This window comes from Anser cygnoides, chromosome 7 (assembly GCF_040182565.1).
Source record: "Anser cygnoides isolate HZ-2024a breed goose chromosome 7, Taihu_goose_T2T_genome, whole genome shotgun sequence".
Taxonomy (NCBI): domain Eukaryota; kingdom Metazoa; phylum Chordata; class Aves; order Anseriformes; family Anatidae; genus Anser; species Anser cygnoides.
This window is the reverse complement of record NC_089879.1, coordinates 24,997,430-25,020,337: the sequence shown is the minus strand read 5'-3', so window position 1 is coordinate 25,020,337 and position 22,908 is coordinate 24,997,430. Positions and strand designations below refer to the sequence as shown.

General features: G+C 51.0%; 1 protein-coding gene across 1 annotated transcript in view; it reads right to left on the bottom strand.

Moving 5' to 3' along the window:
* The window catches only part of UNC5B (unc-5 netrin receptor B), a 143,487-nt gene that overhangs the window by 38,330 nt on the left and 82,249 nt on the right, over positions 1 to 22,908 (bottom strand). Inside the window, exons 14-16 of the mRNA XM_067000999.1 lie at positions 7,910 to 8,063; positions 2,581 to 2,809; positions 1,190 to 1,356 (exon numbers count right to left, since the gene is read on the bottom strand). Coding sequence (XP_066857100.1) covers positions 1,190 to 1,220 — 31 coding nt within the window. The 5' untranslated portion in view covers positions 1,221 to 1,356; positions 2,581 to 2,809; positions 7,910 to 8,063. The remainder of the gene's footprint in view (positions 1 to 1,189; positions 1,357 to 2,580; positions 2,810 to 7,909; positions 8,064 to 22,908) is intronic.

Sequence of the window (22,908 nt, the reverse complement as noted above, 5' to 3'; positions counted from 1 at the left end):
AGAGCCTCCTTGTGACCCCGTGCAAACCCTGCAGGAGCATCGGAAACATCCGCCTGTCCCGTGGGGACACGGAGCTGGGAGCAGCTCCCCAGGGCCATGCAAACCCAGTGCCACCCCTGCTTGGCGTCCCTCGGAGACTCCCCGATGGCACCGTGGCTGGGCTGGGGGGGCGACACCAGGAGGTCAGAAGAAGGGAGAGGCGAAAGAGAAGAGCAGTGGGCCCGCGTAACAGCGCCAGCGCCGTGGAGCAGGTGCAGAGGCGGTGATAATTCCCCATTTCTCCCATTGCAGGAACGAGGAGTGCCCAAATCTTGTTATCGGGCCGCAGATTTAAGGGCAAACAAAAGGCAGCTCCTCTTCCACACTGCCCGTGATTGAATTAGGGACCTCGTTGCCACAGGGTGCTATGGAGACCTACAGCCTGAACGGGCCCCAGAAAGCATTTAGGCACCCTGGAGGGGCACGGGGCTGTCACGGGGCATTAAACATGATGGAGGGGTCACCCCAGGGAGCCCTAGGCCTGGGGCAGACGTCAGACAAGGGCTCGGCCAACCTGCCATCCCCAGCCAGGGATTCTGGATGGCTGTGAGATAAATAGATACCATGCCTCATCACCGAAATAACCACAGACAGGTTTGGGTTGGAAGGGACCCTAAAGGTCCCCTAATTCTAACCCCCTGCCATGGGCAGGGACACCTCCTACTAGGTAAGATCGTCCAAAACCCCATCCAGCCCGGCCTTGAGCACCTCCAGGGATGGGAATAAGCCATTCCCAAATGCTCTTGAGGGCAAGAAGGAGGTTGTTGGACCTCGGACATGCCCAGGATGGGCAGCAAGGGGCATGAGGGGCACCAGAGTGGACAGGGCGACACCTGGCCCCATGCATTGCAGAGGTGCAAGCAGCCCCAGCGAGCCAGGAGCTCCACGTGCAACGGGTCTGCACCGGGGGCTGAGCCAAAATTTCCCCCATCAGCTGGGATTGTCACCCGTGGCTGTCCTCGTGGGGAACTCGGTGGCACTGGATGGGCTCCCGCAGCTTCAGGAGGAGCAGGGGGGGCCAAACATCCCCCCTCATCCGCAGGGCACCAGCATGTGGTCTCCATGCAGCATGTCAGCTCAATAATTTATCATCCAGGAGGTGCAATCACTATCCATAATTCACGAGCAGTAATGTTCTACAAGTTCAAACCTGCAATTTGGCTCCCCGGACCGCTCGCCATCTTCACGTCCCAAATGGCATTTCTTCCCAAAAGGCAGTGGCCGGCTCTGGGCTGACACAACAGTGAGGAGCACCCCCAAAATGGCAGGTTTTGGAGCTGTGTCCATCTGTCCCACGGGCTGCATCACTGCCGCTCTCTGAAATTATGAAGAAGTCTCGTTTTTCGGTCTGGAAGGCTGATAAGCAGGTTGTGATAACACAGGGACATTGTCAGTGCCGTGGGGGCCAGGCAGACCTCCAGCAGGTGGGGAAGGCTGAGAGGTGAGAGGCTGAGTTTTCAGATTAAGGGGGAGAAAAGCCTCTCGTGCTCTACAAACTCTGCTCGGCAGACGTACAGCGTGGTGAGGCAGAGCACGCCGGAGCTCCCTAACTCCCGGGGGAGATGTTTATTAACTCGTCAAAATACAGCGTCTGCTGTTGCCAGCAAGAAGCTAGAACAGCAAAAAAAAAAAAAAGGAGAAAAAAGGGAGGGAAAAAAAGCCAAGAAACATCAAAATAAATAAATAAATACACCATCATTTGCTTCCCTTTGCTGATGGCTGGAGATGCTCCGTGCAAGGAGTGTGTCTGAGCACAGACACCCCGGTGGCTCCCGGGGTGACAGGGGGGACCCTGGGAACAGGGCACCCACACGCTGCTTGCAGGACACACTCCCCAACCTTCATGTGATTGTGACAGTGGCATCCCTGGCTCCATGAAAATGAACATTTCTAGACCAAACGAGGCAATATCTGGAAATGAGGCACCAAATGAATGCTGTGCCAGCACAGGGCCGTGCTGCTGCAGCCATTACATCCCAGTGACACTCCCAAACTAGAAAAAGGAGAGCAGCCACCAATTATTTTATTCATATTTGTTTAAGCACTACAGATCATGGCCAAACTTTCTTCAGCAGGTGTTTGCTACCGCTTTGCTCAGCCACGCTCCTCCACAAATTACACGTCACAGCAGCGACACCGCCGCGTTGTCACTGGCACAAGTGGCCTCGGTGGCACGATGCTGCCTGTGATCCATCAGGGCTTGGGTTTTTTTCAGCCCCATTAAACAGGGCTTTGAGTTAAGCACTGTGGAAGGACCTCAGTTGCCTGTCGTCCCTGGGGCTGCCAGAGAGCAGGGGTAGGAGATGCTCTGCTGGGTGGGAGGATGAGAAATTCAGTGCCCACAGGATGAGGATGGGCACCGCAGGTCCTGGCCGTGGTCCTTTCAGCATCCGCCATGGGATTTCCCCAGCCGCCCCCAGTACTGTAAATTTGTTCTTTAAGGAGTGATTTACACTTAAAAATGCCCCCCCAGTGTGAAAGTGCCACTGCACAAAACAGCAGATGGTGTTTGAGCACTGCAAAACAGCAAATGCATCTTACCAAAAGACATACAGCAGGGATTTCTTGGCGCTACGTGAGTGCCTCGGGGGCTCGACTTGCAGCTTTCAGCGTGGAAGGGGAGGAAGAAAAGCACCCAAAGGCTGGAAAGTGCTACGAGATGGTGTCAGTGGTAGGAGAGGTTTCCCCGGGCGTGGTGTGAGCTGTCCTGGGCAGGAGGCACGGAGCCGGCGCGGCAGGAGGTCCTGCGCACGGGAAGGCGCTCCCTGTGCTACAATAACACGGGTTTTGTTCAGGAAAAATCAAAACAGTTCCTCAAAATGAGCAAAAAAAACCCCCGCAAACCTTTCCTCTCTCTCCCCACCCTGGAAATAAAACAAATAAACCCCTCCAAACCGCATCCTCCTGGTGATGCTGCTTCCACGAAGAAAAACACAACACTTTTTCTTAGAGGTTTTGCTAAAAAAAACACCTTGAGTGCTGCTCATTTCCAAACTCAACAAGCACATTTCAGAGAGGCGAATGCAGAGAGCCCAGGGCAACTCCTAAATGTCACCGAGAAGTGCTGGTCCCCCGCTTGGTGCCTGCTTCGGGCATGGGGGAGATGCCTGGCACCAAACAAACACCCCAAGCAAAGCAAAAGCCAAATTCAGGTCCCTTCGCCCTTGCTCTTTACTTGTGGCGCCTCGCCACGAATAAACTTACAAACACCCCTCTCAAGGTTACCCAACACTGGTTAAAGATTTAAGAAGAGCGCCGTACGATGTATACAGCTCCTCCTGAAATATTCATCCCCTGGCATCAATGTTTCATCAATTTGCTACCATATATCACCCCTGACACTGGCTTCAATCAGTTTGGTGCGGATTGTGAAAAATAGATATGTTTATAGAACCACCCGCTTCGCTTTCCTTTTATTTATTTTTTTATACACATAATTCAGCATCAATTAGCCGGGCTGGATCTCGGCCTCCCCCTCTCCGGGGATGCGTGCAGCCCTCGGCGGGGACCCGCTGCCACTTAGCCGGGGCTGCCCTGGAGCAGAGAAACCCTACAAAAGGAACCACCTGATGATTTATTTGGGCTTTCGTGTCCCTGTTGCAGGATCCCTGCTCCCGGGAGCATTTTTTGTGTCGTGGCCATGCTCCCGTGGTGGAGCTCTCCGAGGGACCCCATTAAATGACCCTGCTCCCATGGCAAAGGGGGGAAAAAAAGTGCATCTTTGAATATTTGGGCAAAAAGTAGAAAAGTTAAGGCAGGCCTTTGCTCTCTCCCCGGCCTGAAGCAGAGCAGCCAGCCCATCTTACAAGTTCTCTGATCAGATGTGCAAAAAAAGAAGGGTGAGAACCCCCCCGGTGTCCTTAATTGCAGCCTCCAAATGCCAGCCTTGTTTTCACTCGCTTTGAAATTCCCTCTGTCAGTCTGTCCCTCCGGTTCAGGACCAAAATTGACTTCGTGTCACAAAGGAAGTAATTATTTCCCTCCCCAAATGAAGATGGCAATTATTCTGCAAGAAGCAAGGGGCGCACGCAGTTCAAAACGCCGAGCGAGGCCGGATCCTGAGCACCCAGCAGGTCCCTCTCCAGCACCATGCCTTGGGATGTCCTGCCTTAGTTTTTCTGTCCATTTCTTTCGTGCATGTTTTTTCGCAAGGAATGAGTGGTTCGTCTAACTTGCAAGCATCTCTTCAGCTGCTCTCAAGCACATTGTGGCTCCTGCAGGTGTTAACAACGTAAAGAGCTGCACAAAGAAAGAACCCGAACCCCACAAAAAAACAGCAGCACGTACCGGAGAGGGGTGAACCAGCCCCATAACCATTAACTGCTACCAGCAGGCACCCAATCCTCATCCCGCTGCCCTTCTCCAGCACCGCAAGGGTTAAGATGAGTCTATTACTGTTTGCTTGTCACTTTGTCGCTGATCTAATGACCATCGATAATAGTTGAATAAGAATTGATGGAGAGATGGATTTAATTAACCCCGGTGTCAGCAGCCAGCGTCGCTGTCTGTTTGTGTTAATGGAGCAGCCCCAGATAAAAAAACCCTCCTGAGCTTTGCACGGGTGGAAGAGCCCTGTTCATCAGCTGCGCCCTCCAGGTGCTCACAGGGAGGAAATTGCCTCCTTCTGCCCCAAAATGAATAAAATCACCCCGTCTGCTTCTCCCACTGCCCTGAGTGGGGATGGAGAGGGGGCACTGCAGGGGGGAGCCTGTCTGACACACACCAGCCTTTCCTTCACACCTCCCCTTCCTCTCATTTTCAGCCGTGATTGCTTTTCTTGTTCCAGCATGTGGCAGGCAGCCTGGTCTGGATGCATCCCGTGGTGCTGGGGATGCTCGGGGTGCTCCTGTCCCAGGGAGCCCACACAGCCGCACCGCGGGGCCAAGGAATAAGCTTCCTGGTACGACATGCATCCAGGCTGGAAATAGCTCTCCAGGTAAAAGCAGCTTTTGTCTGGCTGCTGGCATTTCCAGGTGAGACAGGACAGGTCTCCCACAGCATGAGGTCAGTGGGAACAGCAGTTGCTGGTGACTGGTTTCCTGCTGAGAAATGGTGAGGTCAGCTCCTGGCTCCCGCACTGCCGCCAGCGTCTGCAGGGAGTGAGCATCTCCGGCAGGGTTCCCACGGAAAAGCCACGCACAAAACCTGGGGTTGCAGGCAAAGGAGGCAGGGAATGCGTCCCTGAAAGCAAAAGCTGCAGTTTGGGGTTTTTCCTACCTTTGGGCCTCACTTGTCTGGCTGCAGAAGGAAGATGGCCTCACCTACACGTGGAGAGGTGGGGAGTTTAACCCCAAAGTGGCTAATTGGGAGCTCCTGAGTCCTTAAATGTGAGCCAGCTGTGCTGTTGGAGGCAGGGGAACTGGGGGTGGCACCTATGGACTGACCAGAAGGAGGTTTTCCACCAGCAAATTGTCCTTGCTCCATTCCCACCAGCCCTATGCATCCAGGGAGGGTGCGCCGAGCGTGAGAGGTGCTGGATGCACCTGCTCTGGGTGCTGGGACGGTTTGGGTGCCCCCAGCTCCACCTCGCCACCACCCAAAGCACAGCTAAGGCCCGTCCTGCTCCAAAACAGCTCCAGCCCTTGGAAAGATGCTGGTTCAGAGAGAAACAGGCTTCCTGTTTTGCTCAACCCCATCCCAGACAGAAAGCGCTTTTGCCAAGTACATCTCCAAATCCCTGCCAGTAACCTGCAGCCATGGAATATGTGAGACTAGGGAAAAAAAAAAAAAAAAAAAAAAAAAACACACACCAAAAACCCAACAGAATTTAATTTTGAAGACCCAGCTAGTCTTATAGCTTTTCAAGCTTGGGAGCAGGTGAGCCAATAATAAAATAAACTGCCCAGAGAGGAAATGAATATTGGGTTTTGTTCCAAATGGATGAGTTCAGCCAGAGTCTGAAAAGGGGAAAAAAAAAGGAAAAAAATGGTAGGAATTGTTCTGTGACAAACGTATTTTGACAATCCAGCTGAAAGGGCTGACAGACTTACGAGCAAGGGGGAGGAATCACCGATGGCCGAGTGTCACTCCACTTGTTTTCCTTGATGCAGCCTGGCCTCGCTAACAATGCGTGTCACTGCCCGGCGCTGCGAGCGTCCCCTGGGAGCGACACCCGGCGCTCTCGGAGGCCGAGGCGAGCTTCCTCCCGCAATATACCTGCCAACAGCACCGGGGCAGCCAGCACGGACCCGGAAAGGGCGCGGGGCGGTGGGGCCAGGGTCTCGGACCAGGCGTCCTGGTGTGGTTTTGTTTGCTGCTGCCTGAAGCCACCTGGAGCTTGGGGACGCTGCGTGGCCATGGGGCTCCTGCGGATGTGGCGGGTGCTCCCAGGGTGGGATGGCAATGTGGTGCAGTTTTCCCCCAGCTTTGTACAAGCGAGCGTCTGGCAGCTTTTTCCAGCATGCAATAAGCCCAGGTGGCAGTGAAGTCAAGGGCATGCCTCTGACCGCTGTTCTCCTGCTGAAACAGGGCTCCATGTCTCTATCTGCAACCAAAGCCTCGTGCTGGGTAAAGCTGACAAGTGTAGGAGCATGCTGGCCACTTCACTTTGGCCTCCTGACCTTAAAACAAGGCTGGCCAGGAGCAGGGACACGTGGCACAAAGCCTTCTGGCCGTGTCTGCCAAGGGGAGCTACCAGTCACCAGGAATGGGTTTGGGGGACCAGGGCGTTCCCTACTGATGCTAAACTAATGCTGTGCTTATAGATCTTGTGGGATCTGTCCTGTTCCGAGACCTCAAACCCTCTTCAAACTGCCCCAAACCACGCCACAGGGTCAGAAGTGCTGAAACGGGCACTGGCAAGCAGCCAGGTGCTCGCACACCGACAGCCACGACTGCACCAGCTCCGTTTCCTTGGGAAATCTGGCTAAAAATTATGTCTGGATCACGGACCCAAGGGATTTTCCGAGTCCCTTCCCAGTCTGAGAACAGCACGGGGTTGGGATATAAATAAAGCACTTGGGGCTAAACCTCCTTGGGGGATGTCTTGGTGCTTCCAGGGACGAGTGCCTTGCTTTTACACCAGCAGCCGTTCAAATGCAGGATGGAGTTCAGCAAACTGAAGGTCAGGATGTCTAGGATGGGAAGAACTCCAGAAATCGCCAGTGATATATAAATATATTCAGCATTTGTCCCTGACCTGTGCTCTGGCAGGTCTTTCCCACCCAGCTTAACGCCTGTGCTCAGCTCAGCCCGGCCTTGGCAGAGAGGAATCCATCCATTCGGGTCGTTTGGGATAAGTAATGGGGGGAAAACAAACAAGCCGGACATTTTAGGTTGTTCCATTCTACTCCCAGTAGCCAGCTTCGTGCTATTATTGCCGGGTTTAATCACCCCTCACGCCCCGCCAGCCTCCTGACAGGACGCAGGCCTTGTTAGCATGCAAAACCGTGTAAAGATGCAGGTGGGGTTCTGCCTGCTTACACCAGAGCTGCTCCAGCGAGAATTACCCAGTTAAACCTCCACCTCTCCCTTGCTTTCAGTTCCCTCCCCACATTGTGGCGGCGTTATCAGCCCACCCAACGGGGCCCTAAGCAAGGGCCTCCTGTATTAAGCCATCACCCCGGGCACCGTGGTGCTGGGTCCCCTGCTGGGGCTGGGGGGGGAAAGCTAACCCCAAACCTAAATACATACACCAGCATGTGCTGGTGGAGCCCCCAGGGGGCCTGTGCTGACCAGAGGGGGTTTTCTCTTTCTGGTAGCACTCATCCCTCTTCACTCAGCCCGTCCTTTCTGCTTTGGCACTGAGGCTGTGAGCTGGGGAAAAAAAAAAAACAAGCACAGCAGAAGTAGGCACCGGTGCTGTCCGTAAGCAAGGATGCTGAACCCTGCTTGCACACACGTGAATATTCAGGAAAACCCCTAGAAATACCTTCCCAGTTCGAAGCAGGGGTGCCAGGATCTGTCCTCAGCCCATCCGGGTGCCTCGTTCCTGCGGGACTTCGGTGTCTTTCCAGGATTTCCCCTGGCTGTTTGTCCTGTCAGTCCCTTTTCTCCAAGTGTCTCTGCTGTATTTTTATTCTGGGCTTTCAGATCAAATAGGAGAAAAAAAATTAGCAAAGCAGCAGTTACCAGAGCCCCTGGAGCAGCTTTGGAGTAAAGACTAGGTTTATTTTATTAGACATAATAGCCATAATACCTGTTTGCCAACAAAACACAGGTTTGGGGCATGAGAGCTGAAGAGTTTGAACAAGTTCCCTCTCCCCAGCATCTGCTGGGGTACCAGAGCCCGGGGAGAGCCCTCCATCCCCTCCGCTTGCCCCACCAGGGCTGTTGCACCAACAGCCTCCCCAGCCCCCGTCATAATTTGTCCCCATGAGGACATCTGACATCCCCAAGAGCCTGGACAGGGTGCCCGGGGGGAGGGAAATGCCATTCCTCCCAGGTGGCATCGCACCCCTGCCTGCCTGTGCCCCCACCCACAGCATCCTTAAAAACCACCCCAAAACGTCCTTTTGCCTCCCAATCCGCGATGTAGATTTACACCGGCTATTGCCACGGCAACGGCTTGTCCTCCCTCCCCAACCCGACCCCTTCCTCCAGATGCAGGGAGGAAAAAAAATTAAAAATAAACAATTTTAATAATGTCACGGAAAGCAGACGGGGATATAAAAAGCCATTAAGCGCTGGAGTGGCCCTCGCCACGGGAAGTGCTCCAGCTCCTTCCCTCTCTGTCTCTCTTCAACCCCCTGAAAGGTAACCTTTAAAACACACCCGGCAGCGTGGTACTTAAACCTCTGGCATTTACCTTCATTTCGCTCTGGCTTTTATTTCTTTCGAGGGGAGGAGGGCTTTTATGTTAGACGAGGACAAGTTGTTTTTTTTTCTCCTTCCCCTCGGCTTGATTATTTTCCCCTCCTGTGCACGTGGTCGCTTTCTTTTTAAAAAAAAAAAAAATCTGGGTTTACAGGGTGCATGCAGGATGGGGATGCAGCCCAGCGGTGGGGTGGGAGCACCGTGGTGCTCCTGATGTCCCCTCCATCCCTGTTTTGGGACAGTTTTGCCTCCTCCAGATGCAGGAGGAAGGTGAGATCAGTGATGGAGAGGGCTCCAAGGTCCCCAGTGGGCTTCAGGATCGGACCCATGCAGAGAAAGTTACCCTCTGAAGGAGATGCTCTTAGTGCAGAATAGCTGTGCACAGGAATCACACCAGATCAGTTTTATCATGGTCTGCTTGCCACATCTGCCTTTTTTGTTCCTCCTCCTCCCTCAGACCCTTCTTCAGGAGCGTTGCCATTAGCAGAGAATCTCAGTTCTCGTTGCAGAAAGAAAATCTCATGTTTTCTAGGTTGGAAAAGTATGACCTAATTGTGCCCAGACACCCGTGGGCAAAGGAGGAGCCCCAGATATATTAGTAAAAGGAAACTTGCACAAGTTTTGGAAGCCATTCATTACTTTCAGCTGTGACCCAGCAACGGAGACATGAATTATTATCTCCCTGCAACCCAGCAGCACCTGCACAGCCCGGCTGACCTTGTGCGATGTGCGCAGCAGCAACCCTGAGCATCCCCAGCACCCAAGCGGGCACCCCAAAATCCCACGAGGGCTTTTGGGGGGAAAGATAAAGATCCAGACAGGTAAAGATCAAACCTCTGCCTCCTCAGGGCTCGGAATCAGAATAAATCACCATAAAATAATCTGTGTGTCAGCTCTGGTACCCAGCTCAGGCCCAAAGGCGTGCGGCGAACGATAAGCACAGCCAACGGTCATAAAGAAAACAAGGATTGCCAATTAATTGCGACAGATTAATCACCCAGAAATGAGTAAAACAGAGAATTATGAAGATTGCCCATCTCACAGCTGTCCCACAGTGAAATTTTCTGTGTCTGCAAAGGTTGGAGAGGGCAGACAACCTCGGGCGAACAAGGCTTCCTTGGGACACACCACGTTGGCAGTGCCATCTCTTGGGCTTGAACTGAAATAAACACCTCCAAAAATGCTTCCGAGCAAAGATCACGGTCCCAATCCATCCTCTAACCAAGCATAAAAGGGCAGCAGGGGCAAGGTGAGGTTTCTCGGTGTTGAATTACAGAGAGCAGAGCCACAATGCTGTTATGAGGGGAAGAAAAGGCAGAAATCAGCCGAAGGACCAGGCTGGGCAGGTGAACGAGATGACAGGCGAACCACCCTCAGTCAGTCAGACACAAGCAAGCGGAGGCTGGGTGAAGGCTGGCACAGGCACCTCGTGCTGCTGAGGTTTTGGGGCCCTGGGGTGAGGACAAGTCTCCTTTCCTCTTCCCATCCCATTTGTCCAGAAGGGCCAGGAGCGATCAATAGATGGACAGGATAAGGGGGGGTCTCAGGTTAATTCCAGCTTAAACCCGATTTCATTTCCCTTATAATTAGAGCAGTAGGCATGTTTTAGCAACTGATTATCTCTGCCAGGCAGTTGTGTTTATTCTTCTGGGCTACTTTTGCGAGTTTTCCAAGCAAATCTCCACCGTGATTGTAACATAAAAAAGGGAGCAAGGAGAATGCTCTGCCAGGAATTTGGACCAGAATTTCCTTTTTCCTTCCCAAAGGTGAAAGCCAGAAGGTGCTTGCACAGCACCGATGAGGTCCGGGCACATGGTATAGCAACAGCATAGGAAATCAGACCCCCTCGCCAGCACTGGTGGCCAAATTTTTGCATTTGGGCTCCAACGCACCTCCTTTTGGTACCTGGCTCTCCTCCCTACCTTCCCCAACCTGTGCACAGTTGGTCCCCCCCGTGTGCCATCTCCGAAGGGTTAAGCACTGCCGTTCCTCGCCTCCACACACTCATTCCCTGGCTGTTTGTGCTGGGATGTGTCATTCCCCTCCTTGGCTCAGCTCCTCTGGCCACGGGTGCCAGCGCTGACGTGCTCCAAAGCCCTGCCCGTGCCCGGGGAAGGCTTCTCCTGCTCGCTTCGTGCCCCACCATCCCTCCATCCAGTACCTCTATGCCCCAGCATCTGATAAAAAAAAAAAACACCTAAACCCATCACTCCAAACGTATCCATTCTTCCTCCACTTCCCTCTGCATTTCTGGGCTCGGTACCCCCCGTAAAAGCCTCAGCGAGCCCTTTTGGCGTGGTCACCCTGCTGGCATTTTCCTCCCTCGGAATGGGATGCGACAGCATACAGCTAACAAGTCCAGGAGGAATACTCATAAAAGAGCTGGTGTCACAGCACGTTGTTAAAATAGCAGGTGAGCCAGCCGTTTGGAGAGCTTAATGGGCCCACGTTTTAAAAATACCCGTGCTACATCTCACGCGACAGATAATAAATCTGCAGCAGATATGGATTTTCCTGCCCGGCCGCTGCTCCGAGCTCCGGCTCCCTCTCTTTACCCAGGGGGGATTTTTCCGTGGCTTTGCTGCTGCATTTTTGGGGAAGGAGGGATAGAGGAGGGATGTGCATCCTGGGCTGCTGGGAAGGTGCCTTGCACTTATTTGCAACCCTGACCTAAGCCTTTCTGCATCTTCTGCACGGTTTTCGGATGTTCCTTCTACCCAAACCCCTCTTCTTCTCCAACACCAAACTTCGGGGTGGGGACAGCTTATTCCTGGTGCCCCACAGGCCCATTTTAGCAGAGGGATAAAGAGATGCTGCTGTTAGGAGCAAAAAATAGGGGTTCCCCTCCCACCCAGACAGCCTGGTACTGCAGAGCCAGGGGGTTATTCTATCTTATTTTTATTTTTTGCCACGTGCTATTTGCAAGAAGTTAATGCACAACATGAAATCTTCAACCTGACAAGTGAAATTTAGTTAGCCGAGCTTCTATTATTCCCAATTTATTACTCCACTGGAGAGTTATGCAGTCTTAGGGGCTGAAGAAAGGAAAACACGCACCCGCGCATGCACCGACGGGAGCCAGCAAACCAAACCCAAGGCTCCCGCTGAATTATGACTCACAATTTATAAACCATTACGTGCAATGGATTTCAACTATATTTATTGCAATACGACTGCTAGCAGTTCAAAAATCAATTTGGTAAACGCGGAGGGAAAGGGCGAAATTATTAATGTTTTATATAAATGCCGGGGCTTATCCTTTCCCGGTAAATAACCGTGAGCTCTCTGCTCGCTATCCGCACGAGATCTGTGCCACCCATGGATGCACATCCTAAATACCGCAGTGGTGAAAGGAAAGACGCCCCAAGGCATGCCCCACAGGTGGCAAAGAAATGAACAGAGTGGAGACCACCGTATCCACTAGCTGAAGAGGAGCTGAGGTTATTTTTAAGGGATGGGATGCACCCAACACAAGAGGGGTCTGGTCCAACGCCTCCACGTGAAGATGCTCAGGGGGAAGATGGGGCACGAGGCATCCTGAAGGATGGCCTCTGAGGAGCTTGGGGAAAGAAAGTGAGGGCTCAGCTTCGTCACAGAAAGCTCTCATCGAGCGCCCTGGCTGCGGGAAATCGGGGCATCTGCTGCAAAAGGTTGGATGACATCGGCATCTCCGTTCTGGTGAGACGCAACCATGTGGTGTGCTCCCAGCAAGAGGGTTCCTCTCCAAATTAAGAAACCAAAGGGAAAGTATGAAATTAGAAGAGAAGCAGAGGGGTGTTTTACATGCCTTTAAGGGTGACCTTACCAAGTTTGGTTTTTTTTTCCTTTTTTTCTGCAGCATCAGGAAGGAAACTCACTTCTATTTTAAAAGAAAAACTGAGTTTTTCGTGTGTTCCCATGATTCTGATGCTGGCACTTTAAATTAATCATTGCAAAGAGCCACCACGAAAATAGCACTACCAGGCATGAACATCCTCTGGGCAAATGTTGAAAATGCTGCCTGATGTATGCACGTTAAAGAGTTATTCCTCTCTTCCATCTCATTTTATGCAAGCCATCTGAACAGGGAGAAGATTCACTTAACAAGTTGTTTGCATGGTATCGCTTGCTGGGCTCTGCTCATCACCCCGCAAAGTTTGGCAACAGGGTTTGATCTGCACGGCCCAAACTCATCCTGGGTGCAGCAAGAGGTGTCCTTTTTTCCCTTGGGTGAATGGGAAGCAGACGTAGCGTGGTGGCCCTTGAGCAGGATGGAGAGGTTTGGACCAAGGCCACAGCTTGGGAATGCTGCCAGGAGAGGTGGAAATCCAAGCAATCAGCACCAAATAAAGCTCCCACCATCTGCACACAGGGGGGAGAAACCAAACATTGCAAACCCAGCGGCGCTCCCAGAAAAAACCAGCCACCCCAAGGCATGATCGTATTTACAGGGGATGCTCACATCGCTTCCAACCCCAACCAGACCCGGGAGAAATCACTCGGGCAGGAGGAGAAGCTGCTGGGTGCTACCAGGCAGAGAGATCCCACCAGGGCTCCCTGGGGAGCAGAACAGTCGGAGGGCAGGACAGTCCTGGTGGTGAGTACAGAAGCACTCCTGATCTGAACCTCAAAAGGCTCAAGACCAGTCTTTCCCCCTCTGAAAAGCCAAAACAAAGCCTGATTTTACTAGAAATGCACTTTTTTTTTTTTTACTGATAACATATTTCCTTGCCATAAATTCCTGCCTTCCTCCATTGCGCATTTAAACCATCCCAATATTCCCCGAGATCTGTTTTCTGGCACTCTCTCACTGTTGCCATTTCTGAAAACAAAGAAGATTTAAAACAAGCAAACTACCTGACCTTACCCTGACTGATGTTTCTCCGGGGCTTTCACCTGAATAATTCTCGCCAGCTTCCCATCAGTGGCCGCAGCAGCAGCCACCAGAGGTATCGATCAAGTCCTGAGTCACTTCTGAGCCAGCACAGACACTCGGAAAGAAAAATAAAGTTCTCTAAAGGCAAATCTATCTAATGACAAGAAAGTAAGGAAAGAGGGCTAAAAGCATAGGTATCAAACACAACACAACCTGGCCTTAATTCAGTGCTAGGGGTAACGCACCTTGGAAAGGAGAGCATGATTGCTGAGCTATTAAATAGCGCCTTTCCCTAATTCTGCCTGGGTTTGTCTCCGATGCCTGCAGGTTTTCCTCCTCTCTGTCCCCCTCCTAAAAGCATAACCCTGGCTTTCATGATTTTATTACACAGCGCATCTGTTGCCACTTCTGTTCAAGTCTCCCAAACACATCTATTTCCACCAGATCAGGGGCACTGAAAAAAAAAAAAAAAAAAAAAAAAAAACCAAACATCCCTAGGTATAAGACAGTTGCCTGGCCCGAGGAGCTCGCAGCCCAAATTCAAAGTCTGATTTATGGGGTTTAACTGTGATGGGCTGAAAATGGGTGCAAAATATGGAAAATAATGGGGCTTAGAGATGTCGACAGACCTCAAAGCCTTCTCCTGAGTGAGAATGGGGCAGACACCGGCGTCACATCAGTTACAGGGCAGGAAGGGATGAACACAGACACCGGGGTTATCAGATCCACTCTCCTGCCTCTCGTTTCTCCTCCTGTCTCAGGGCAGGAGCCGAAGGCAGTGGGAAGCACTATTTATTATACCTTTTTGCCTCCTGCAAACACCATCAACCTTTTCTTGGCATTTCATCAAAGATAAATAGCCCGATCCCGCTTCCATTAACGCAGAAGGAAAAATTCCCTTTGACTTCCTCTGCCATGGCACAAGAGCTCCCAAACCATCAGCAGGGGACTGACACTTTGAGGTTTCTCTCCATCTTTTTCCTTGTGCAGGGGCTGGGTTTTGCCTACAGAAGCCCTCCAGAACCATCTCTCTTGATGCAACACCACCGTTGGGCTGAGAAGAGCGAGGCTTGTTGCAGCAGACTTGGTGTCTTCCCTTGCCACGCATATCTGGAGGATAAATAGAGGGTTCCAGTTTGAAGGGCCATTAATTTGGCAGCTATGCTTTTGGTTGACCATGCCCTGGCATCTCCACTTCTCTCCACAACCCTCCTGCCTCTCAGGTTTTGCTTTCTCTCAACGTTCCCGAAGGCTCCAGGGAGCAGGACCTTGTATTTTTAGCGCTCGCGCCGTGAAGTGCTAAGCAAATTCCCAGTGACAGGTTATCAATAGTCAGCGCTATTAAAAATTTCCCCAAACTCCCGAGAAAGCCAGCCATGCTCCGAGTGAAAAGCAGTCGATTCTGAGCCACCCCAGTCCCTGTTCCTCCAGCATTTAGCAGGGGGTGGGCACCTGGATGTGCTGCTGGGATTCACGAAGGATTTCACCCTACAGCAAGCAGAGACATGGGCTGACACGTCCGGAGGGGCAGAAAGCCACGTGAAAGCCAGCAGAGTAAGACTTGTAGTAGGGTAGAGACAGGGCAAAGAGGACCCCCAGCAAGTGAGAAGAGGGCAGGTGCTGCCCTCCAGCCAGCTGCAGCCCTCCTGGGGCATGGTCCTTGGGGCCCAAATGGGTGCTCGAGCACAAAGAAAAAACAGAAATCAAACAGAAGCCAAACAAGAAACACGCCAAAAAAGAACAAATATAAACCTAGCTCCACAAATAGGGTGCAGCTGGGTGGGAAGTGTGATATTTGATGACTCCAGAGAAGCAGAGACATAGGCAAAGCTGTTATATATGGGCAGTAAAAGCAGCCCCAAAAAAACTTGTGGTGGAAGTGGTGTTCCCGTGTGCTTTGGGGAAACTCTGGCTGTGCTCTCTCCAGGGTGCCCGGGGAGGAATAGCTCCTGCCTCCTGATGTTTCTAAATCAGTGTGGAGCTGTTTTTAACCACTGTAAGCAAGATAAAGCCCAGGCCTGGTAAGCTTGTCCTGATTAGACCCTGAAAACACAGAAAACACACCGCTGTTAGGCTTTGAAGAGCACACAAAACCCAACAGCATGCGCGAGCCAGTGAGAAGAGCACCGAGGGGGAGCGAGACCCAAGGAGAGAAGCACCGAGCCAGGCGGAGGAGAAAAAGGCAATTTGATGCTTCCTGGCTCCAGCATCAGAGGCACAGCACAGACACACCTCCCCAGAAGCAGCACGTGCATTTTCTTGCTCCCTTTCCCCAAAGAGAAATGATTTAGACCTGGCTCCTGGCAACAGAAAAATCCCTGCTGCCTACTCAATGCCCGGCCACCGCAGGGTTCAAAGCTTCCCAAAACAGAGCCCAGCTTGGGCATGGGCAGGCAGCCCTGCCTGCTGGGATGGGTAACTTGTGGAACACTCCAGGTGGAAAGCCTCCCTTTGCATCCCAAGGAAGATAAAGATAATCACTCAGGTGATGCTGCCCCAGTGCAGGATGCAGTTTTTTCCTGCTGGGGACCAGAGCAGAACCCATTAGGTACATTTTCTTATGCTTTCTCCTTCTCTCTCCTCCTCCTTTTTCTTCCCCTTTTGCATAAGGTTTCGTTACCATGACTAAGGCACAAAGAGAGGAGGAAGGAGCCCCAATGCAGGGCAGGCGCCGCGCACAGACCTCGGGAAGTACAAGACGGGCTATTTCGTACAGCAAATGCTCGTTAGTAAAAGATATCGTTGCCTGCAGGGAGACAGTTTCTGGGTGATTGAACGCAGAACGGCTTGGAACAAATTCAATAAAACCCGGTGAGCCTTTTGCTTCTAAATATGCTGTTTTCTCTACGCTGGCGTTTTTCGTGGAAGCGCATTGATTGAGGCCACCAGCCGGTTCCCCTGGGTGAGCTGCTGGGCACGGCCGTCACCTCGAGATGGGGCAGGGGGTGGTGACCACAGCTTGACCCAGCTCATCTGCAAGCAGGGGCTTCAACACGTTTTTTTTTTGGCACGAACACCTGAAGGGCTATGGTCGTGCTCCAGCATGAGGCGTAGCTCTGACACCTGATGTCAGAACACCAAGAGTTGCTGCAAGGTCAGTCTGGGGGCTTTTGCACGGTCCAGAGCTTAATTCCCAGCAGCTTCAGAGCATGGACGGTGGCGGCATGGTGGTGTTTTTTTTTGTTGTTTTTTTTTTTTTTTCCCCTGGAATGATCATCCAAAGGGAAACATCCCCAGGAGTTGCCCTGCCACAGTCTCCAGATGCTCTGGGGGCAGGAAACCTTTGTGCTGCTCCATCAGCTGCCTCGCCAAGCCAGCAGCTCGTGCTCCTCAGCCAGCCAAACCCACCCTGCTGAGCCCAGCAGGCAGGCACAGCTCTGCAAAAAGCCCTTTTTATCCAAGGGCAGGCAAGTACAAAGCTCTACTGCCTGACACCATGCAGGTTGAGGGTCCCATCTCACCCCCTAGCACCTTGTCTTCTTGCATGGGATGTCCTAAAGGTTAACCCATCAGGGCAGCTCATCCCCAAAAACTCAGCCAGGTCCCCTCTCCTTGCTCTCCCAGCACAGATCCAGCTTTCTGGACACTACAAGCTGCTGGTTCCTCCAGACAAGTGGCTGGGGAACACATACAAGTCAAGAACACCCGAGGTCAACACAGCCAACCCATCCGCCGACAAAGACGGTGTTTGTGCTACGACCTTTGAGTTACAACATTTGGTTATTTTAGAAACAGCTCCAAGGAAACAATGGAGTCCTTCTTCTCATTTCGAAAGCCTTCAGGACAGATTTAATTGCTGGGGTAAGGACGGGCCATCTCCAGTTATGACTGAGTGAATAGAAGTGCTGGAGCCCCTGTTTTTAATTAAAGACATTATCTGTTTCTACCTAGCATGTGATAGCAACAAGAGTGGATTATTAGGAGAAGTAATATCAATCTAATCCGACCTGATCTGTGTAGTTATTAGGCCTAGCTAACTATTGGTATTGATTTTATTACTAATATCCCTGCCGCAATAAGAAATCAATCGCAGCAGAGTTTTGCATCATTCATCACATCAAGCTGTTCTGTTGTTTGGCTTCAGATCATCTAAGTGTTTTTCCCCATCATTTGAAATCCAAACACATTTTCTTTCTTGAGTACTACCTCCTCTTCCTTCACCTCTTCCTCCCTACATCTTCTCTTGCTACTGTCCCTCCCTTCTCTCGAGCTGCCCCTTGCCCTCTCTAAGACAACTTCTTGTGAGATCAGAGCCAACACATCAATTTTCCTACCCTGAACCCAGGCAGAGAAGCTTCCAGCAGTTATGAATCAGCAACACGAGCTAGAGCTGCTGGTCACCAAGAGAAACTGCCAGGAATTTGGGAAGGGTGAGTCACCCTCACAGACGGCTGGGAAGGGAACCTCTCGTCCTTTCTCCTCTTTAGCATTCAGCTCCTTTCTGCCCCAAAACCTCCCCGTACAAAGCAGCTTGGAGCCGGAGAAGCTCCCTCCAGGAGGGTGCCCGTCCCCACATGCCGCAAGGCTCCCAATGTTCCCAGGGAGTTAAATTTAACTCAGGGTTAACTGTGGCTTCCTCGCAGAGCTGCCTGTTGTCTCCTGAACCTCTCAGCCTCTTCCTTGCTCGAGAAAATAACAGCTTACATCGCTCCCAGATGCTGAAAGAGCCCACATAATTGTACGCTCCCTGCAAAGCACATCTCAGCCGACAGCGGCTATTTGGAGCACGAGGGGTGGCCTTGGCTGCTCAGAAGGGTCACGGGTTGACAACTGTGTTTATTTTCCGTCTGCATTTGTACAAGAAAAAAAGAAAAAGAAATAAAAAAATAAACCAACCCAGCTCCTCAAAGTCACATCGGGTAGCACCACTTCAGGACAGGCTTCCATCCCACTGCGTGCAGGAGCATCTGCACCAACCTTGACCTTGCGGAGATTAACCAGCTCTCAGTTTCCTTTTTTTGCTGTTTTTCAGCCTGTACCTAGGTAGGAAGGAGGATTTTTGACCCCAAACCAGGGAGATTTGGGAAACAAGGATTCCTGCGCATCCTCTGCCAGCTCCCTGCTCACATTGGAGCACAAACCTGCTGCGTCATCAGTTTGGTATAGGCAGCGTCTCGAGGCCCCAAAACACTTTATTTTGCTGTTTTGCTTCCTGACTTGGCAGTCTTGGGTGGGTGCTGCTACTGGCTATCATTAGCATCTCCCTCTCTCAAGTACTAGAGATAAATAGCAATAATAAGAGTCACACATACTTATAAATAAATATAAAAGGAGCGTCAACTCAGCCACGAATACGAAGCTTCAGGATACTGCATCTCATTCCTGCTCACTGCCTCAGGCGCCGTGAACCGCCGATCAAAACTCACCAAGCACCAAAAATATTAGTTTAATATTTGTGTGTGCTCAGCTTCTCGGGCTGGGATGACAAACAGCCTTGCAAAGGCATCGCCGGAGGCACTAACACTTCCATTCTCTCTCTCTCACTGATTCTGGCACACAGAGGGATCTTTTCAAAGCGATAAACGCTTTCATTTTTGTCTTCGCTGAAAGGACTTCCTCTACGGGGTGATGTTTTGCTAGGGGAAATGATTTAAGAGCAGAGATATGGTTGTGATTCAATATTATGCTCTGGAATTCCTTGTAAAGTCAGGGGAGAGACAAATTCTGACGTTATAGGATTACCTGAGCCTTGTCTGAATTTCTCAGGCTTCCTGGAAGAAGAATCAGGCACAGACCCACGAAGAACAACATCAGATCAGGTTGTTTCTGCTCCCGCTGGGGAACCACAGCAAAAAGGTCTCGCTTGTGGGTTACACCCACAAACGAGAACGTGCAAAATTAAGGGTAGAAAGGGGAGAAAGGAGATTGAGCTCTCTGTTGGAGTTGGCTAAAAGCAGATGAAGTTGAGAGGTTGCAACGCTGGAGCTGGTTCCTCACCTCCTTCCCTACATGGGTTGCATCAGCCATGGAGTCAACACGGTGGGAGGATGAGACCAGCCACAAGGACCAGGTCTGCCCTTTGTTTTCCTTCCTCGTGTCTTCTTTTATTGCCAAAAGGCAGGATGTGCTGGGGCAGCTCTGTGTCCCAGGCACCAGCTCTGGTACCAAGGTGGCGAGGCAAAGTCCTGCCTTCTCTCCGGCACCGCGCTGACTCACGCCGCTTTGTGCCTACCCGTCAATATCCCAGCTGGATCCGGCTTCTATATATTTAATTTGAGATGTGTACTGCAGGACCTCTTTTGTTAGCTGGATCCCTCATGCACGTTGTTATTATTTCTTTCATAAAAATCAATAAAGACTTAGGAACAACAACCACCGATAACAATACATCTCTCCATGCCTTTGTGTCGCATCTTGCTGAACAACTTGGAGAAGGAGCAGACAACAGCCCAAATGGAAGATAAAAAAATAAAATAAAATAAAATAGTGGCTTCCAAATCAGGCCTGGCTGACCACCCTGGTACCTTTAGAAAGGTTTCTGACCACTTCAAAATGAGGTAGTGAGACGGAGTGCTCTGGATTAACATACCAGGCTTTTTCTAGACATATGGGTGGGATTTTAGGGGTTTTGTTCCCTTTTTTTTTCTTTTTTCTTTTTTCTTTTAGTCTCATTTACTTCTGCTTGTATCAAGGATGATACCAGGCAGAGCTCCTCTACTTTGGCGTTCCCCTTTCCCTGCCTATGAAGCACAGGCAGAAATGTTGCTAGAAATTTAAGAGCACCCCTTTGAAAGCCACAGGCGAATCACTGCTATTGAAGTGCTTTCCTGGGCACTGACAAAACTCAAGAAGATGCATCCCCTCGATGTTTTCCATCCTGCTTTGAAATGGGAAGAGATCAAGAAAGATCTCTATGTCATCCCCCTCCAGTAAACAGCCAGAAGCAGGAGATGGAATTACCCAGGACCTCTGCAGCTCAGCTCTAAAGTACCATTTAGCCACCCTATGCGAGGGGTTGGAAAACCAACAGCATCTCTGCAAAACAACAATTCCTCCATGCTTTGTACCATCATGAGCTGATCCTACAGCTAAAGCTGGGCTCCCAAGGGTAGACTGGTATGGCAGGACGTGGCACAGCTGGCCAGCTGTGCTCCACTTTAATACTGCTTGCAACTGCAGGCCAAGCTCCCCTTCATAAAAAAATAAAAATTAAAAAAGCCCCCAAAACCTCTCCTGGGGGAGCAGTTGCTCAGACACAACGTACACTTCGCATTTCTCAGGACTGTAGCATCTGGGTTAAAGAAAATATCTAACATTGTAATGCCATTGTTTTAAAGGTTAATGTATTCCCTGCCATAAGCCTGAGCGGAGCTCTCAGCCCAGGAACAATCATCCTGTGGCAGAAAAGTATTGAGTAGGTGACCCAGGTCTTCTCCATCTCTAATTTTTATGCATGTGCGACTCCTTTTTCATTTCTTTCCTTTTCCGGTTCACCCGTCCAAAGTAATATAAGAGCAAGGCTAAGCACAGCTGAGGCTTTATCCACATCACAGCCACTACACACACCCATCAGCACATCTCAGAGCACCCATACTCTTCTGCTATTTTCCTTTCCATACGAAGGATTGCTGCTGTTGTGCATGCAGACCAAGATGCTTTCAGCCAACATCTTCCCAGGCATTTCCCCATACAGTAATCATGAGCTAGAAGGTTGATCCAAGCACTAGAAGATAAGGAAATTCAAGCCCAAAGATGAAGGGAAAGCTGGTGCAGGCTTAACAGCTCGCACAAAGTCAGGCTCTGCTGCCCCAGGAAAGGAAAGGTGCAAAAGGCAAACCGTAGCACAGCCAGAGAGAGCTTTTTAGCTCTTGTAAAGAAAAGAAAAAAGACATTTTAAGGAGTTAGTAAGCACTAACCTGAATTGTAGCAGACCCAGAGCTCCTCCAGCACAAGTCTAGTGACAGAGGCTCAGCAAAGAAGAGCCCCAGGCTTCCCCAAAGCCCCTCGCCAACCCAGAGCTGCTCCCCAATTCCCCTTTTCCCCCCAGCAGCTGGGTGCGGCCAGTTATCTGTGGGTGGCAATGCGCCCCACCTGTTAGCCCATCCCTCCTTACACCCATCTGGGCAGCAAGAGAAGGGGCTGGCCCCAGCAATGACCACTTGCCTGATGCTGGGTACACCAGAGAGGGTTTTATCAGAGAGGGTTTTGGGGAGAAGTCTGTGATTTTCTGCACTGGAGGAAGAGGTTTCACCAGAGCACCCGGAGAAGACAGCCCAAAAGGAAGCATCGAGCATCCTTAGAGAGGCTGCAAGGTGCTCTGAGGAGTTTTCTGTGGGAATTACATGATCGTGATATTTTCTCTGGTTACTTCTTGTTGGTGTTGAAGAACGCACAAAATTCACCCCAAAAAAAAAAAAAAGGCATTTTTATGTCAGGTAGCAGAGAGCTGAACAGTTTTGACTGACTGGATGAAAGAGCTCGGGAAAATTCCAGATCAAACGAGATAAATTGTCTGAGTGAAACAGGGCTTTTCAGCCCCTTTCTGAATAAAAACGTTGATGCCAGGGGGAAGGGCAGAAGGGAAGAAAAAAAACATCCTAACAAACTAATTCCCTTTAAAAATTTTGAAAGGGATAATTTTCCTTTTTTTTTTTTTTTTAATTGTGGCAAAGGTGTTTTTGTCAGATTATGGCAGCCAACAGCAAGAAGAATAAAAAATAGAATATGATAAGACCTCGTTGTTCAAACATAGGTAATCAGAGGGAAAATAACCTCGGGTACCCAGACTGTTGTCAGGCAGGCAATTTTGCTGCTCCGGGTCCAGTGCTGCTCAGGAGGGGACAAATTGGGCACTGAGGTCTCTGGCGTAACCCTGCGATTAAGGGATTACCATTAATTAACACTGTGGCTCCGAGAGGGCCCTGCACGCCTTGCCTGCGATACGATATCTCTACATCGGCAGGAACCAGATGGGATGTGAATTTCCAAAATCTGCAAGACCCAAAGAGGAGGTAGGGGAGTGGGGGGGAAAGGGACAGGGCAGGGAGACGGGCGCAGAGGGGAGGGCATGAGGTGGGGAAAGAGAAGCTGGAAAGAATGCTGAGCTGCACGCACAGGTCAAGGAACAGAAGTAGGTATGGTGGGGAAAGAGGCTGAATAACCAGGTCTAAAGAGAGGAAGAAATTGCATCAGTGGAGAAAGAAGACCTATTTCCCGAGCAGGGGGTGTTGATGAGGCAGCCCTGTGCAGCCCAGGACGTGCCCAGCGTGGCGCATCCCCCCGGGTGCGGTGCCCAGCACCCAGCAGCAGCCCGGCCTTAA